Below are 15,925 nucleotides of genomic sequence, written 5' to 3' on the forward strand. Positions count from 1 at the left end.
TGACATTCAAGTCAGATCTTCAAAACACGCAGAGTTCCTGCTAACGTCAGCATTTCCTTCCTCTCTAATGTACAGCAGTGAACATAGCTGTAAGTAGTCTGCTCTGTGCGGAGCAGAAATCAAGGGACATAACAGGTTTCATGCAAGTATGGGTTTTATAAACAAAAAAAATATTTATATGCCAAGTAAACAGCCTTGGAAAATTAACTTCTCCCCATGGCATGCATAGACATCAGTAGTCCACACTTAGCGATGCTCATCCACCACATGTTATTCTGGAGTAAAGGCACCCAGCAGTGTGGCCAGAGGCTGTAGCGTCTGTTGAGATTAATGAGGCGAAGGTCAGTCACCGCCCCTTGTGGCGGCGAATGTGTGATTTAGGGATGCCTGGCTGTTAGGATCTGGAACAAGGTCCTTCAGACCTGCGTGACGCGGGTCATCGCATGGCAACGAGACAGTAATGGTTTTCCTTGTGGCCATGGGCTGAGTCTGGGAGAGGAAGGGCTCTGTTGTGCCATTCAGCTTAGTGCCTCCTGAGCACTGGAAAAGATGTGCAAAAGGTTGCAGAAAGTAGCTGTTCCATCTATACTTCTCCTTAGTCTGCCTGAAATTACTCCCCTGTACCTTCTGGCATCCTTAAAGCCCCTAGTAGGAAAGACTGAACGTTACACTTTGTACTGTGCTGCAAGTGTGGGATTTGCAGGTGTCACCAGTTCCCTGTCTGAGCAGGAAGGTGTTAGGTGAAGTGCCTGGATGATTTGCAGGAAGGCTTTCTGCAACTGTGCCCATCCTTACTGAGGAAGGGAGGACACCTCCTTGGTTTCAAATCGGTTTAATCCTCCACGCATGAAGAAGTTGCATCCACCAGGCTATTCCAAGCTGCTGGAACTGGTGCGTGACATCCCATCCGAAGCTGTAAGCAAGTCTCTCGTGTCTCAGAGGAAAACAAAAATAGTGTTCGCTGCTGCCAAACAGTGTGTCACAAGAGAAAAATCCTCTCCTGGCCCCTGCAGGGAAACCGCTGATGCCCTAGTTGGGAAAAGGGTCTGACAGCAATCTCCCAAAGTTGCTCGCTTCTGTAAAACGGGGCAAAGCATTCAGTTTTGCCGTGCCGGAATTGGCTGCCCCGTGTCCCTGTACCGCTTCTCTCGGCTCCTCTCGGTGTGTAAGTTGATGCAAGCACTCAAAAAGGGCCAAAGAGTTAAAATGCCTCATGCTGATTTTTTTTAACTGGTGGATGCCAGATGGCCACGTGACACCAGAGCACACGTACAGCGCCCAGACATCTGGCAGAGCTCTTCCAAGAGAATCCATCGGATGGTCCCCACGGGGAGTTCGGAGAAGCTGAAAATGCAGATCTGTGCTGCACAAACAAGCCAGTTTAACTGTAACACGTCATTTCTAGTTGTCCGTCTACAGCTCAAACCTGATCTCTGTGTCGCTGAAACCCTGCTCACATCTCCATGTGTGAATGGATGGCAGGTGCATGTTGTGGTTAAAATTACAAATGAGGCTATTTGTTCAAAGTCTGGAAAGGGACTGTGGGCTTTCACTGGGGACCAGACCTGAAATCCATAGCCAGATCATAACTATTCCAAACTTCTGGAGTTTTTTCAGATTTCTCCTGATCAACAGAAATGATAAATATATTCTGATGTGTGCTTTAATAAAACATGTGCTGTACTCTGTGAAAATGGAGCTTCTGGCTTGAATATAGACAGCATGCAAGTAATCTGTAACATCACCAGTAACAAGACCATTTTAAATGAAACTCTGCCTTTTGCAAGAGCATAGCAGACCCGTTGTGTCCAGCTGGAAGTTGATAGATCCATCTCTTGAAGAATAATTCTCAGAAAACTTGCTCCCAGTCATGAGTGTTGCTCCAGTTTTTCTTCAGTTGAAACAAACAAGAGACAGTCTTCTTTCTGGTTATTCGTATTTTTCTTGACACTGTTTTTTTGGTGGGTTTTGGTGTGGGTTTTTTTTTTTTTTCTTTTAATACATCTTATGCAACAGTCTTCCCAGAAAGAAGAAACCAACTGTGTCTTGTTAAAAAGGAGGGTGAAGGGTAGAAGTGGGTGGACAGTGCCTTCCCACACCTCCGAGCCAGCTTCCCCAAGCTCCTGATCTGAACTTGTGTATGCGGGTCCCGTTGTGTGTCTTCTCCTCTTTAAAGGACAGGCTTCTGGAACAAAAGAGCCAGGATAATACTTTTTTTTTAAAATCCACAGCAAGTGCAACTGGGGTTTTAGCTTCAGAAGTGACTTTCTGAATTTGAATATATATATATATATTTTTTTTTTTTTTTTTCACTCCAGAAGTGAATTTCTGAAGTTGACTATAAGATCATTAAAGCAAAACAAACTTTATGGCCTCCAAAGGTTTCTTGAAGAACATTTTCAGCTCATCTGAAGATGATAGTTAATTTGAGCTGTGGTACCCGTAGCGGCTTGTGCAATCCAGAGTGTTGCTGTTGTGGATAGCAGATCTGTCATTTCACAGACCAGCCTCCAATTTTGACACTTCTTCAACAAGTTGGTTCTTCCAGAGAGTGACTGGGAGTAATGAGAGTTAATATGAAGGGATATTAGATTTCAGAGAGAAGTTTTCCTTGCTGGATAAACATAGCTTGTAATGTTACAGAGATATATTGGCCTATTTGGATGACAGGGTGGTTCCCAAGTGGGGGAAGCGGTTTGGTTAGCCAGAAATCATCTCATATTTCTTATTCATGTAAAAATCTTGTCTTCAAACCAAAGTTTGTTGTTTGATTGTCTTAGTGTGGGCGTACAGTGCATTCATTTGGCTCCACTTGTGTTTATGTCGAGTTTAGCTATCGAAAGGTCCTATGGTAATGTGCGGCACATAGGCGTTTACCATCAAACACCTGTTTGAGATCCCTCCTCAAGCTGCAATATGAAAGGAGCCTTGTGATACCCTTTCAGTCTGTCATCATAAACTGCCTCCAGGCAATACTTTTTGTCCGTGAGAGATCTACCTCTGAAAGTTCTTGAAACACAGGACCCTGCTTCTTGCTAAAGGTGATCATCCAGACTGGTGTGTTTTTAACACTGGAAGATAATACGGGCTCATTTATAGCACGTCTTGGCATGGCATTTTCATGCGTCGTGGATATGAGTTTGTCGGCCTTAAGAACAACCCATGCAGTCCTGTGCTGGAGCCCTGATGGCAGAGCCATCAAAAATCACCATTCCCAATCAAAAATGCATCAGTCTGGCTTACAACACACGGCTTCTGCTCTTCTTCTTGTCTGCTCTTTTGTTCTGGGTTATTCAGTATTCATATTTTTCAGACTTTTATCTATCTGCGTTAGTTGTAAATGTTCCTTTTTAATAATAAAAGCTGTGTTTTTTCAGATAATCACAGGACTCCCAGAGCTAGGCTCGCTGGTCAAAAATACCAAGGGTTTGTTATGCTGCTGCTGTTACTGGGTAAATTGAAACTTAAACATGAGGACAGAGGTTGTTTGTTATTGTTGCATTTTATGTGGTTCTTAAGTATGACACAAATTTGAGACGAGCCGCTTGTGAGACCTGGAACAGTTGAGTCAACTTTTTCCTTCCTCTTATTTTGGTACCTACAAGTGAATTAACATGTGTACTTTTGCAATTAATAGCCCATCAGGAAAAGAAAATTCCCTTCTGTCTACATTGTAGTGAGGTAAAGGGACCGGAATCGCTCTTGTGTGCTTTTGGGTTGGATGATTTCTGCAGTGCTGGCAGGGTGCAGAGGAGGGGGTTGCTCTCGCAGGGGGCTGTTCAGCGAGGAGCGAGGGTCGAGATGGCCAGCTGCCACCTGCATGGCGTTGCCCTTACTCCCAGTCAGGTTTACACAGCTCTGCGCCCCCCTGCTGCATCCTCCTCTGCCTCCCTGCCTGGCCTTTGTGTGTTGGGATCCCAGTGGCAGGCTCAGGTTGGAAGAAGAGTTGATCTTCCCGGGCTTTGATGTGTTAATTCCCCAGAGGAGTTGCTTGCTCCGCCTGAGGAGCGCTGCTGCTTCCAGCTTCGCAGCTCCGCTTCCCACATCTCCCACTCCGCTGCCACGTTCGCCTCCGTCCTTGGTTAGACGAGGAAACCTGCTGTCACTTAACCTCTCCGTCTCGGTTCAGAGGAGCCCTGACGGCGCCGCTCGGCACGGCAGGCGCCTGCGGTGCTGGGGCTGCAGCTCTCAGCCTCGGCTGCCTGCCACAGTCACTCGCGCCCTTGAATGCATGAAGATAGTCATGACCAGCATGGAGTATAGCTGGGACATTCACGGACACTGTGTCTGGCTAAATAAGGTAAGGGTATCTGTGTTTGTTCTGGCTCTTGCATTTCTCCGAGTGACAAGCCATAGCTGGTAGGGAATAAGCATTTTGTCTTTCTCTTGTAGCAGATACCAGCTGAGCTGCTGTTGAAGAAACTGCATATTTTGAAATGGTTGCATCTTCCTTATTCAACAGCCGCGTTATTTATATTTAGAAAATGTTTCAGGTAAATTCCTCGGAGTGAAGGTCTGTCTTAAGCTGGCTTTCTTTCAGAATTCACTTCTATTGTAGTGAAGCCTTTAAAAGATAATGCGGGGGTTTTGAGTGGGTTTTATTCCTCCCCCCTCGGCTCATTCTGTAGGGAGGAACTAATCTGTAAACTTTAGGAAAAGCTTAGCAGCACGTCTGTCTGCCTGCTGCCAGAGCATGTGCAGCAGGCTGCAGATATTCAGAGCGATGAGTAGGGAGGCATGAAATGCAGGAGATGCTGGCTTGGGAGGGCAGCGGTGGGCTCCCATGCAAACTGGTTAAACACGGGTACGGATTGTGTTCAGGCAGATTTGACCAGTATGAATTTGGGATGGAATCAATACTTAGGGAGGGTGAGGCTGTCAATGGCTCTGTATGACATGGGAAATGGTGGCGAATACTTTGCTTGGATAACCTGGAGGGTCTGCCTGTGGCACACCAAGGGATGCTGAGGTAGCTGAGGCTGGAGGAGCCCCCCTGCAAAGGACTCCCTAAAACTAAGACTGAGTGAACAGGCAGAACAGTGGTAGCTGTGCTTAGCTAAGCATAGGTAATGTGTATGGTAATGATCTGAACAACATAAGCATGTTGATGAGCTCTAATTTAACTCCAGATGGTCAGGAAAGAGATGTCGGGGACAGATCACTTGCCCAACTGTTGACTGGGCTGTGGTGGTCAAAACAGTCAGTGCAATCTGCCGTACAAGAAAATAATGCTGTGGAGTGGCAGCTCCTTCTATACAAATCAAGTTGCATCTTCAGCAAGAACAGTGTGATTTGTTCTGCTTATTTTGTCTCAAAAGCAGAAGAGAAAATGAGGGTATCAGCTGCAGTAGGCTAAAAATGAGTTTTATTTTTGAAAGGAGAATTCAGCAATTGAGAGGAAATGGATTTTTTTTTTTTTTATTAGGAGGCTTAAAACAGCAGCTATTAGAAACTTTCCTGTGGTTTGGAATGCTAACTCACTTCCAGAGAAAATGGATTAAAGACTGAAAGCAGGCAAGCTCTCGAAGTCTGGTGATGCATCTACTTATTACAGGAATAATTCCCTCCAGAGCAGTGTGGATTTTTACACTTACATGATTGTAGACAAAGCTTACACACGTGTTTAACAGATTAGCCATGGATTGATCTTGCAGAGTTTTTAAGTGCACTGGATCTGATCTTATAAGGCATTTTAAGTAATGCTTAACCTCAAACTTCTGCGAAGCCTCAGTGGCATTGTGACAACTGTTCTTTTGTTTTTAGGATTAAGATCAGTATTGGCAAATTTGCATTCTCTTCCCATACAGTGTTTTGCAGTTAATCCCTAAATTGAAAACACATGCTAAATCTAACCACTTAATTGAACATAGGTTTTAAGTTGCTGATGAAGAGGAGCCTTCTTTGGAAAATGGCAAAGCTTGTCTTACACAGCTAGTAAACTATGTTAATCCTGTATTGAGTTCAATGCTACAAATTTGATCCAGGACTACCAAGTGCCCCAAATACTCTTGCTGTTGCTGTTGAGTCAAATATTTACTGTTCTTTTCTTTTGTTTGTTTGTTTTTTCTTTTTTTTTTGGTGGTGGTGGTTGTTGTTGTTAAAGCAGAGCCATTGCTCTGCAGAGTGAGTAGTTGCCAGGCTCAGTCCCGGGGGAGGCTGCAGGTCCCCAGGTGGAGAGAAACTCCTCCTGAAGGACATACCAAATGTTGCTCACCCAGGTTTTGCACACACCGGGTCTCCTGGCATCTTTCAGACCTCCCTGCAGCCTGTTCGTCCCCGTTGGGGCTCCCTCCACCCCATCTCCTGATGCAGTGCTTTCCCACATCCACTGTTTGTGCATCTTCCCTCTTCATTTCTCTTCAGTCCTGCCCACTGCCATCATTACCCTGTTCTTCTTTTCATGTGTTTCATCTCCTCTCTTCTTTCCTCATCTCTCTGGGAAGAAAATCATGCCAGGTATCAACTTTTTACCTTTGAAGACAGGGCAGAGGAGAGATGCGGGAAGGAATCGTGTGGCCGCTGCCTGCAGGTCCCTGATCTCTGCACCACCGTAGGAGGTGCTGGGGCTGCTGCTCTGTGAAACAGCTGCTGTGACCCCTCTGTGTCATCCTTTCTCCAACCCTCATCTTTTTCCCCGCTGTAACCAAAGTCAGTGACTTCTTGCCTTTTCATACCTAAAATGGAGAGTTAGTCTCAGGTATTATGTAGAAGTTAACATTTCAGGCAAAAAGCAAACTGCTGTTGAGTTGTACACCAAGTTTTCTGTTTTCGGTATACCACAGGAGATCTGTTTTTATGCAGATTTTACAAAATATTTCTGGCGACTGCCAGCAAAGACAACTTTGTATTTGGTTTTGTGGGAGAACAACCTTTACTCCATTCCTGTTTGGGGTTCCCATCACCTCCTCCTTCTTTCTCATGGCAACGGCAGCTGTGGCCTGAACTCTCACTCTCTAAATGCTCCTATTTTAAAACTAAGTACAACCTGCTGGGCAAAACAGGATATTTTTTTGAGGAACGAGAACAGAGTTTAACAACAAAGGTGTCTTGGCAAGATGCTGTGCACAATGACTAACATTCTGCTTTAACACCTCATCGGTTTTCACAGCATCGTAAAGACATTTTCATCATAGTGTGAAATGAATACTTACCTCGGCATATTTTCTTTATGCGGTCTTTGGTTTTAGTTAATTTGTGTCGGGTTACACTGACTAGAGGTACCAGGAGGTTCAGCGGTGAGAGCGCCTCTGTGGTGGTTGGGAGGCAGGGAGTCAAGCCTGTGCTTTGACAAGGACTTTCACGTGAGCGCCGGCACGATCGAGGGCCGTCTTTGCACCTTGGCTGCCTGCTTGTAATGAGGGATGAATATCACTTTCCTACATCAGAGACACACTGGATTGATAGATGTGTTGTATATTACAAAATACAGACGCTGTATTCGTGGAGGCTGAGTAAATGCCTGAGATGTGTTGGAGGTCTTTAAATGAGAAGGAAGCTACAGAATAGCAAAAGTATGCAAAAACCTCATTTTTTTTATTTTGCATACAAGTCAAGTTACAAAATTTAAAGCATGATCTGCTAGTTGAGCAGCTAACAAGTTTATTTTGGAAGCCCTTCGACTTCTTTCACCTAAATTAAAACTGTTACAAAACTGAAGATCTCACTGATCCTGAATGGAAATCCTATGGCATGAGATAAATTCTGGTAGAGGTCAGGGGGAAAACAGAGCAAACTCAGAAGTTTAGAGTACTTCTGCCTTGGCGCTTAGTTTCTTGATGGTCGGAAGGCCTAGTAATTTACTGCTAAACAATTCAGATTCAGGGTATCATTATGGTGTGAGGTATTGGTACAAATTACTAGAGAGCATCCTTTCTCAGTCTGCTGTAGCTTTAGTGATTTCGGGGGAGATGTTATCGTCACCTCATAAAGGTTACACGTGTATGCTCGGGAGACACATTTGCAACTGCACACTGATTTACAAGCTGCCAGGACACAGCCTGGTTTCTTGAGGAGAGCGCTAAGGTGAGGTCAAATACTTTGCACCCCTTCCTGTTTGCTTTGCATCTAGTCTTTAAGTGGTGCTGGTGGGCATTTTATTCCTCTGGTTTCAAACAAGGCAGTTTCTCCCGTCACCCAAAGTCAGGCATGTAACTTAGAAAAGGAGTTTTAGCTGGCAGGTTTCCTGAGGCATCCTCTGCAATCAGGGGAGACAGGCTGGCTGAAAGGGAGATTCAAAGCAGGAGCCCAAGGCTTGCAGCTCCTGTGTGGGGGTGGCCTCTCATGGCAGGGTTGTGGTGCAGACTCACCGGGGCATGAGGATCAGTCACCCAGTTTCTTTTCATCCCATATTCAGAGGGAAATCAAGGCCCCTCGGACTTGGTGGGAACCTCTGTACTGAGCACGCTGGATTTCAGAGCAGCTTCTCAGACTCTTCTAAGTGATTTATGCAATGATGGGAACAAGAATTTCTTTTCTGAGTTGAGATCTGATTGTGGCGTCCATCACAAAGTGCTTAGAGACAGCTTTGAATATGGATAGAGTAAAATCCTTCTCGCTGCTCAAAAGCATTGGAAGTTATTATGAAGAAAGGAAGTTGCTGATTCCTCTGAACTCTCTGATAGCATTAACATGTATTCTTGTTTCTCTTTAGCCTCAGGCAGCTTTATAAAGAGATGTGTTTAGAGTGCAGACGTTCACCCATACCCAATAAAATGTGCCCGATGTAAAAGGATGTCTCTTACTGTGTGTTTAGAAAAAATTGTTTGACTTGCAAGAAGCATAATGCACATTTTGTAGATTGTACGTTGATTTTTTTTCATGTGCTGAATGTCTTGGGGTATTTGTGTCTTTGCAAGTATGGCTTAGCATAGTACATCATTGAGCACAAATTTTGTTAACAAAATGCTGAATGCACAGTAAGTGACTTTTGCAGAATTGGGTCACCAAAAGGTTCTTCCTTTCTCATCTTTAAGCTTCTGAACAATTCTTGCCCTGAATGGTGGTCGTGTATCCTTTGTTGACAGTTTATTTGATTTGTAACCCTTTGGGGGCTGAAGAATACTTTACATCTGTTCTTGAACTGTGCAGACTGAAAATACTCCTTAAGTGTGTTGATAACATTGAATGATGCTTGTCGTACGATAGCTGACAACACAATATTTGCTGTCTTTTTCAGACTAATGGACATATATCTGGGAATGGAGATGTGTATCAAGAAAGGCTGGCTCGTCTGGAAAATGATAAGGAATCTCTTGTTCTACAAGTGAGTAGTCACCTAAATTTTTTTTTTCTGCTCTTGCATTCATAAGACTTTTTAATAGTATGTGATAAAACCTCTGAGGATTTATTTGCTGTTGTGTCATCTTGGACAGTGTTCAAAAGGCTTGCTGATACCTGAGAGTTAACACAGATTAAGGATAGGTGTGAATTTAGATTGCAGGAAAAATCTGAAGGGCTTTCTTTCTGTGTATCTGATGTCTTTTTGGATCTTGTTAGGTGAGCAGGTCTGCAGAGCGACCACCTTCTGACATTAATGTTTATCCTTCAGATCACCATTTTCACATGCTGTCCGCATCAGGTGACAGATGTCCTGTCCTCCTGAGAAGTGACAAAAGCTGCGGGACTGGCCAACGGGCGGGAGGAGATGAGCAGCTCCTTGGAGGTCCTGCTCACCTGCTGCTGGGCTGGACTGGGTCAGCCCTGAGTGCTCTTGCCAGCTGGCTTACTCTTGCCATCAGAGTTGGGACTAGCTGGCGCCCCTTGGTCTGCGCAGGCGTCCTGTGGTCCCCTGGCATGGACCTGGCCTAAGGGCTGGCTGTGACAATGCTGAGCTCTGCTCTAGGCAGCTTGCCTTCATTCCCAGCAGTACTGCAGATTTCCTCGAAAGAGCCTGTTTAAAACAAAAACTTAATTCAGAAAAGGCAAAATGGGAATCAGTCTGCAGTGTCAAAGGTGTTGTCTTGGTCTTGCCTAGCCTCAATCTGTGCATTTTAACCTCCTTTGCTTTTATTGTTCTGAAAAGAAGAAGCTGTATGCTATGGTACACCATGTGCAGTCACTTGGAAAGCAGAATAAATTGTATGTAGTGAGGTTTAGCTATTTGGTTGTTAAGGTAGGAGCTAGTAGGTTTTAGTTAATGTATTGTCACAGCAAAGGCATAATTGTTGGCTGTAAAATGCAGCAGCCAACCCTTGCGAAAACCTCCAGGACAAGTCAGGAGGGGAGATGTAGGACTGCACTGCATCCACCAGAACTTTGGCTGAAATTCCAGTAAGCATGAGGGGAGAGCTTTCCCTCCTCTCTTGTTGCCTTTGCCAAGCGTTGTGTCCACTGCAGAGCTCTGCTGCTGCTCCTCCTTCCGCCGTGGTCCCATTTCATCTGTGGCCCAGCCAGCACTGTTACTCACATACAGTTCTTCAGGTGACACATATGGCATGGGTGCAAGGTCCTAAATTTGCATCCCTTTTTCTCCACTGTGCAGGTAAGTGTGCTTACGGACCAGGTGGAAGCCCAAGGAGAAAAGATTCGGGATCTGGAGTTCTGTCTAGAGGAGCACAGGGAGAAGCTGAATGCCACAGAAGAGATGCTGCAGCAGGTATTTCACAGGCGCGTGTCTGTGTCGCTGTCTGTCTTCATTCTGTCTTAATGAACTGCATTTGGCTTTGGTGAGAGCAGTGCATTTCAAGGTGTTGCACCCCTTGATGTCTCTTAACTAAGTGATCATTTTCTACCATATTTTCTTTAAAGTCTTTGTACTGGGTGATGACAGTGCTGCTTTACGCTGCAGGAATCCAGTCCTGCTCTTCTTTGAGCCTTTCCCTGCTGAACTTCAAAGAGACTTGGATTAAAGCCTCTGGCAGGATGGGTGGGTTCCCCTCAGAGCTCCTTGCTGCCCAGAGCAACTGTGATGACAGACAAGCTTTTTTCTCGTCCTGGCAGCCAACCCATGATAGTGCCCCCGTGATCTCAGATGCATCCTAGGTGCCTGGAGTCTGTCAGATGGGTAATAGCTGTGTCCCAGGGCTTCAGAGAGTGCAAGGAAGAGTGTGATGTTTTTCCCCATGAAAGAGGCCTTTAGCTGTAGAAATAAATTACTGATTTCTTCCCCTCGGATGAATAATTCTGTTCTCTTACTCTTTATCTTGAATCAGGAGCTTTTAAGCAGAACATCCCTTGAAACTCAGAAGCTGGATCTTATGGCAGAAATTTCCACTCTGAAGTTAAAGCTTACATCTGTAGAGAAGGATAGATTGGACTATGAGGACAGATTCAGAGACACAGAGGTGAGTAAAACCCAACTGAATAAATAGTGAAAGCTATATGTGGCTTCACGTTACATGAAAATTTCCTGGGAATTTTTTTTTTTTTTTTTGCCAGGCAAGAACGGAATTCATCTTTAAGGTTAAAACACGTATCTTTTGAAATAAAAAGCGTCCTCTTTGGTAAACTCTGGTTTTACACAGAAAGATTTCCAAAACCAGTTTTTGATTCTTGCCATCATATCTCAGGAGGGATAGTGTTTAGGCTGGATTTAAATAAAATCATGAACATGCTGCACTCTCCTGTCCCAACTTGAAACTGTCATTGTCTTAGTAAAGCACGTCTGAGGCAAACGCTTAAGCCCGCTGCAGGTACAAAAAGCATGCACGTGCAAAAGCACGGCACACTAAAAGACATAACTTTTGGTTTCAGTAACAGAGAGAATGAGGTGACTCAGTGTGAGGGCATTTTGAACCCTCACTTCAAACCTCAACCCCACAGAAGCCCAGGACCGAGAGGCCAGTGGTTACTCATCTCAGCCTGGCTTCAGCCCAGCAGTGTACAGTGCCAGGCAGAGCTGCAGCCTGCAGCTGCCATCCCTAGCAGTGCTCTACTGGGGCATTTGCCCTCTGTGCGCTGCAGATCTGTGAAGCTGAACCTTGCTCGTGTTTGAAGCCAGGAAGCCTCAAAACAGGTGGGCAAACCCTTTTTTTCCAGGAAACTCCAACGATCAGGCCAGGCTTTGCTGCCAGGGTGACATACCCCGTATCAGAAATACCTTGGAGTCTGCCTAGGAAGCAGAACAAAATTCCAATTCTGGGTTCATCAATGAGCTGAAATGTCGGGTGTTTGTATTGTGGATGTTCCAGTTGTCATTCATTTCTAGAAGGGAAGAAGCTATAATGTCATCACAGGAGACAAAATTTGCCCTTTCCACTTCAATCAGTGGTTCATCAACTCCCTTCCAGTTTCCTACATATTTTCCAGTGAAGTGTCGTTCCTCACTTGTATTGCAAGCATAAGAGCAAAAGTTAGGCTTGCTTATTAATTACTTTCTTTGGGCCTGTCTGAAGTAATACGCAGACCCAAAGGAGTCCACAGGTTGAAAACTAGTGACTCAAATCACGTTCAGCTTTGAAAGGTGGCGATAATTTACGTAGTGATGGCGGTGTCCATTCCTGCAGTGTAGCACATCTGGGTGCTGCCAAGCTATGGATCGGATTCATGTTGCCTCCCATTACCTTTTCCTCTAGTTTGATACCAGATGCTATGTGAAGGATCGCAGCATTGCCTTAAAAGCAGCTGATTTTGCAGTCCAGGCAAGTACTGTACATAGCAATGCTGGAGAAATTGGCAGGTGGAGGGAATCGTTGAAGGTCATCTGCATCCATCGGAGGTGTTTTAAGAGCTGGCTGCAATCTCAGCTCCCATGAGGTCTGTCTGCCCACGCAGTGCTCGGCTCTTTCATGAATTATAGCATACAACAGACAACTCTCTTCACCTGTACACTGACACCTATCGTAAGCAGCCCAAACAATAGAAAAATGAGTTGACATCAGCAGTAAATGGCTTTATCGCTGTAAAAAGGCTTAGGCTTAGACACTGAAAAGGATAATATGTCTTAATTTCCATTTTGTTCAGTAGAAAAATGAATGGCTAATTAGTTGAAAGGGTCTCAGCCATGCAAAACCTCTGACAGGTATTTTGGAGGCAGGACTTATTCAGAAGTACACAATGTTTTATTCAATCTTGATCTAATTATATTCCTGTTTAAAGTAATAGATGATCAATTATTTCAGCAGAGCTGAGTATTTAAATGAATATTTAAAATACTCTACCATAAAACACATTATGGCATTTATATGCAGTGTTCAAAATGGAAAAAATTTCATACCCAAACTGGGAAAGAAAAACTATGAATATTGCTTCTGTTTTTATTTAGGGAAAATAAAGTGAAAATTAAAAAAAAAATTAACGTCTTTAAACAACTTTTGCAGAGCTACTGTCTCCTACAGAATTACCATTCAGATTAAATCCTTCATATTTTCCAGTTTTGGCTTATGTCTGTCATTGCAACTTCCCATTCCAGCTTGGTAGGTTTCTCATATTCACTATTCTTTCTCTAAACAGATGCTTCACTAGATGCATAAGCTTTTTTTTGTGCTCTAGGACTTTCCTGTCTACATGTTCACAAATACACAGCTTTTTCAAAGCTAATTGTATACTTAATAGAGGTTTAGAATTGTTCTGTTCTTTAAATCATTCCAGTCTTTCCACTTTCTCAGCAGACACCAGTATTATTTTCCTTAAGGAGCATGGGTGGTCTGAGTTGGGCTGAGTTTATGTAAGAAAATATCATACGAGGGAGTTTATTTAGGGAGGAGTCCATAACCAGACATGGTCTTTGAAGCAGCAGCCAGAGGTTAAACTGGCTCACTCATGGGGAGTTCTTCGTAATTTAACCACCAGTCTCCTTTGTGCAGATGAATTTCCGAGTGGAGCAAAGCTACAAATGTAGTTTGTGTTTCCAGTGCCAGTAAGGAAGCCTCTGACCTCTGAAGCTTAAAGTTATCATTGCTTTTTTGTGCCTCCCTGGCGCTGCCATGAAGAGCACAAGTAACATGAGCAGGGAAGGAAAAGGCTTTGGGAAATAGGAGTCTGCATGTTCCACCCCATCAGCTCCATTCATGGATCCGTGCAAGGAACAGCTGTTGGGCGTCTGCATGGAGGGACCTGACCCTGGATCAGAAGAGGACCATTTAATGGCTCTTTCCTGTTTTGCAGGTTTTTAAGACAGGAACATGCATTATGCCCAGGGCAGGTATTTTAACCCATTTATGGGTGCACGAAGAGGAGGTATTAAATGCAAGCAGAGCGGGTGCCATACACTGGCCACCATGTGGGTGACTGTTTCGCTGCTGGTTCATCCAAGTCAACCAGGGAACTCAGTGGGTTTTTGGTCTGATCTCAGATCCTGATGAACCCGTACAACACCGTGAGTGCCATGGGGACATACACACCTCAAGCATCACACAAGATCCCAAAAGCTCTTCAGGTCATAAGCAGTTATAATGGTTGGCACCTTCAGGTTTCCATCAATGCTGTGATCTCCTTGCTGGGGCTGCTGCAGGAGGGGACAAGGCACAGTCATTGCTGTGAAAGGTTTGTAGTCAAAATCAGTTGAACAGAGAATAGCGGAAGAAAAGGGTAAATGTTTCAGGGCAGCTCGCGGGAAAGTGAATGGGAGGAAACACTGGGAGGATTAGGATTTCTTAGGGGACCTCAGTACCTTTGACAATCTCTACCTCCGGTAGCTTGCCCAAAGTTAAATAGTAACTCAGTAGCAGAGTAGACAGCCCTGTTTGGGCCTTTTCTTTTTCCTCTGTTCATTTATGCAAGGCTTGACCCTCTCTTTTGTACTAATGAGGGTCTGTGTATGGAAGCTGGTGAATCTTTAATTTACTCCTCTGCCTCAGAAAGATGAGGATGAATGTCATTTACAGTTACTGTGTTGTAGATAAGACATGAGTTAATGTTGCACTTGCGAGAGAGTAATTGAAAATATTTTTAGGGCAAAGCATGCTGTTAGGACTTGTATTTAGTTCTGCTTAACCCTTGAGCAAATTGTACAGTATTTTTGGTGACCAGTTACCAAGTGGTAAAGGATCTGATTACCCATGAGGCCCATAACAGATTAAGCAGAAGAATTTAGTTTCTGCTCCAAGATCTTACACTCTTGGATTCTGGTTGCAAGATTGGTGTTCTCTGTGACATTGTGAGTGCATCTTGACATTTCTCTTAATCGATATGAGTTGCGCTAACTTTTTTCATAAAAGGAGCAGAGTTTTGTTTTGTTATTCCTTTTACTTAGAGGGGCCTTTTGAATACGGATAACTGGTTTCCCTCTCCTCCTCCAGTATTTTAAAAGTCACACAGTTCACGTGATAAGTATGTGGGCAACAACCTCAGCAGTTATTGTTGCACTGCATATTTTGACATTGGATCATGCCAAAGCAAAAATGATGGCTGCAGGAGAGAAAAACCCCAAACAAGTCAACTGGCATAGTGTCAAAGCTGACCATCAGACCTGGGAACGTAGATTTGTTAGAGATCTCAAACACTTGGTGTTGATAAGAAACAGCTCAATCAGACTGACATCCATGTACGTTTATACTATATAGTGATGTGCTTTGTAAAGGTCACACATTGAAGAATCAGTGAGGAATTGCAGGTGTATCCAAATCAGAAAGTCATACATTACCAGTAGTAATTACTAATAGCATCAGAATGTTCTGTATTTTTATTTTCCTTGTAGTTCTGGTAATTGAGCTTGTATCTTGCTAAAGAAATACAGATGCTGCTCTGTTGCCATCAGGTTCATTAAGCACAAAATAATAACCAGAGGCTTGTAAGCTCAGAAAATGTGGCGTGGGGCTGGAAGGCAGGTGTTACCAGGGACCCATGAATACCCTCTAAATGTCAGCTGCTGGCTTGTTAATTGATAAATTATAAACCTCTACTAATTATACACTTAGCTCTGAAAAATTGTGCGTACAGTTGTTAGCTCAATGTACAGTGTTGCTTGACATGGATAGGATTTGCCTTACCATGTAGGAGGACAAGCCAACCCAAGTACCATACTGTCTTCTTGGTAGTTTAAAAGCTG

General features: G+C 44.1%; 1 protein-coding gene across 18 annotated transcripts in view; it reads left to right on the forward strand.

The window, feature by feature from the left end:
• Positions 1–15,925, forward strand: part of PPFIBP1 (PPFIB scaffold protein 1) — a 114,653-nt gene that overhangs the window by 64,421 nt on the left and 34,307 nt on the right. For 16 of the 18 annotated variants that reach the window (XM_087764718.1, XM_087764724.1, XM_087764721.1 and 13 more), the window contains 3 exons: positions 9,176–9,262; positions 10,481–10,594; positions 11,151–11,282. In XM_087764718.1, coding sequence (XP_087620844.1) covers positions 9,176–9,262; positions 10,481–10,594; positions 11,151–11,282 — 333 coding nt within the window. Of the gene's footprint in view, positions 1–4,057; positions 4,301–9,175; positions 9,263–10,480; positions 10,595–11,150; positions 11,283–15,925 lie in introns of those variants that run through there. The other 2 variants (XM_087764733.1, XM_087764734.1) reach the window with 2 other exon arrangements.

Source organism: Nipponia nippon, unplaced genomic scaffold (assembly GCF_047370975.1).
Source record: "Nipponia nippon isolate SJK-2023a ecotype South Korea unplaced genomic scaffold, ASM4737097v1 scaffold_3, whole genome shotgun sequence".
In the NCBI taxonomy this organism is placed as follows: Eukaryota; Metazoa; Chordata; class Aves; order Pelecaniformes; family Threskiornithidae; genus Nipponia; species Nipponia nippon.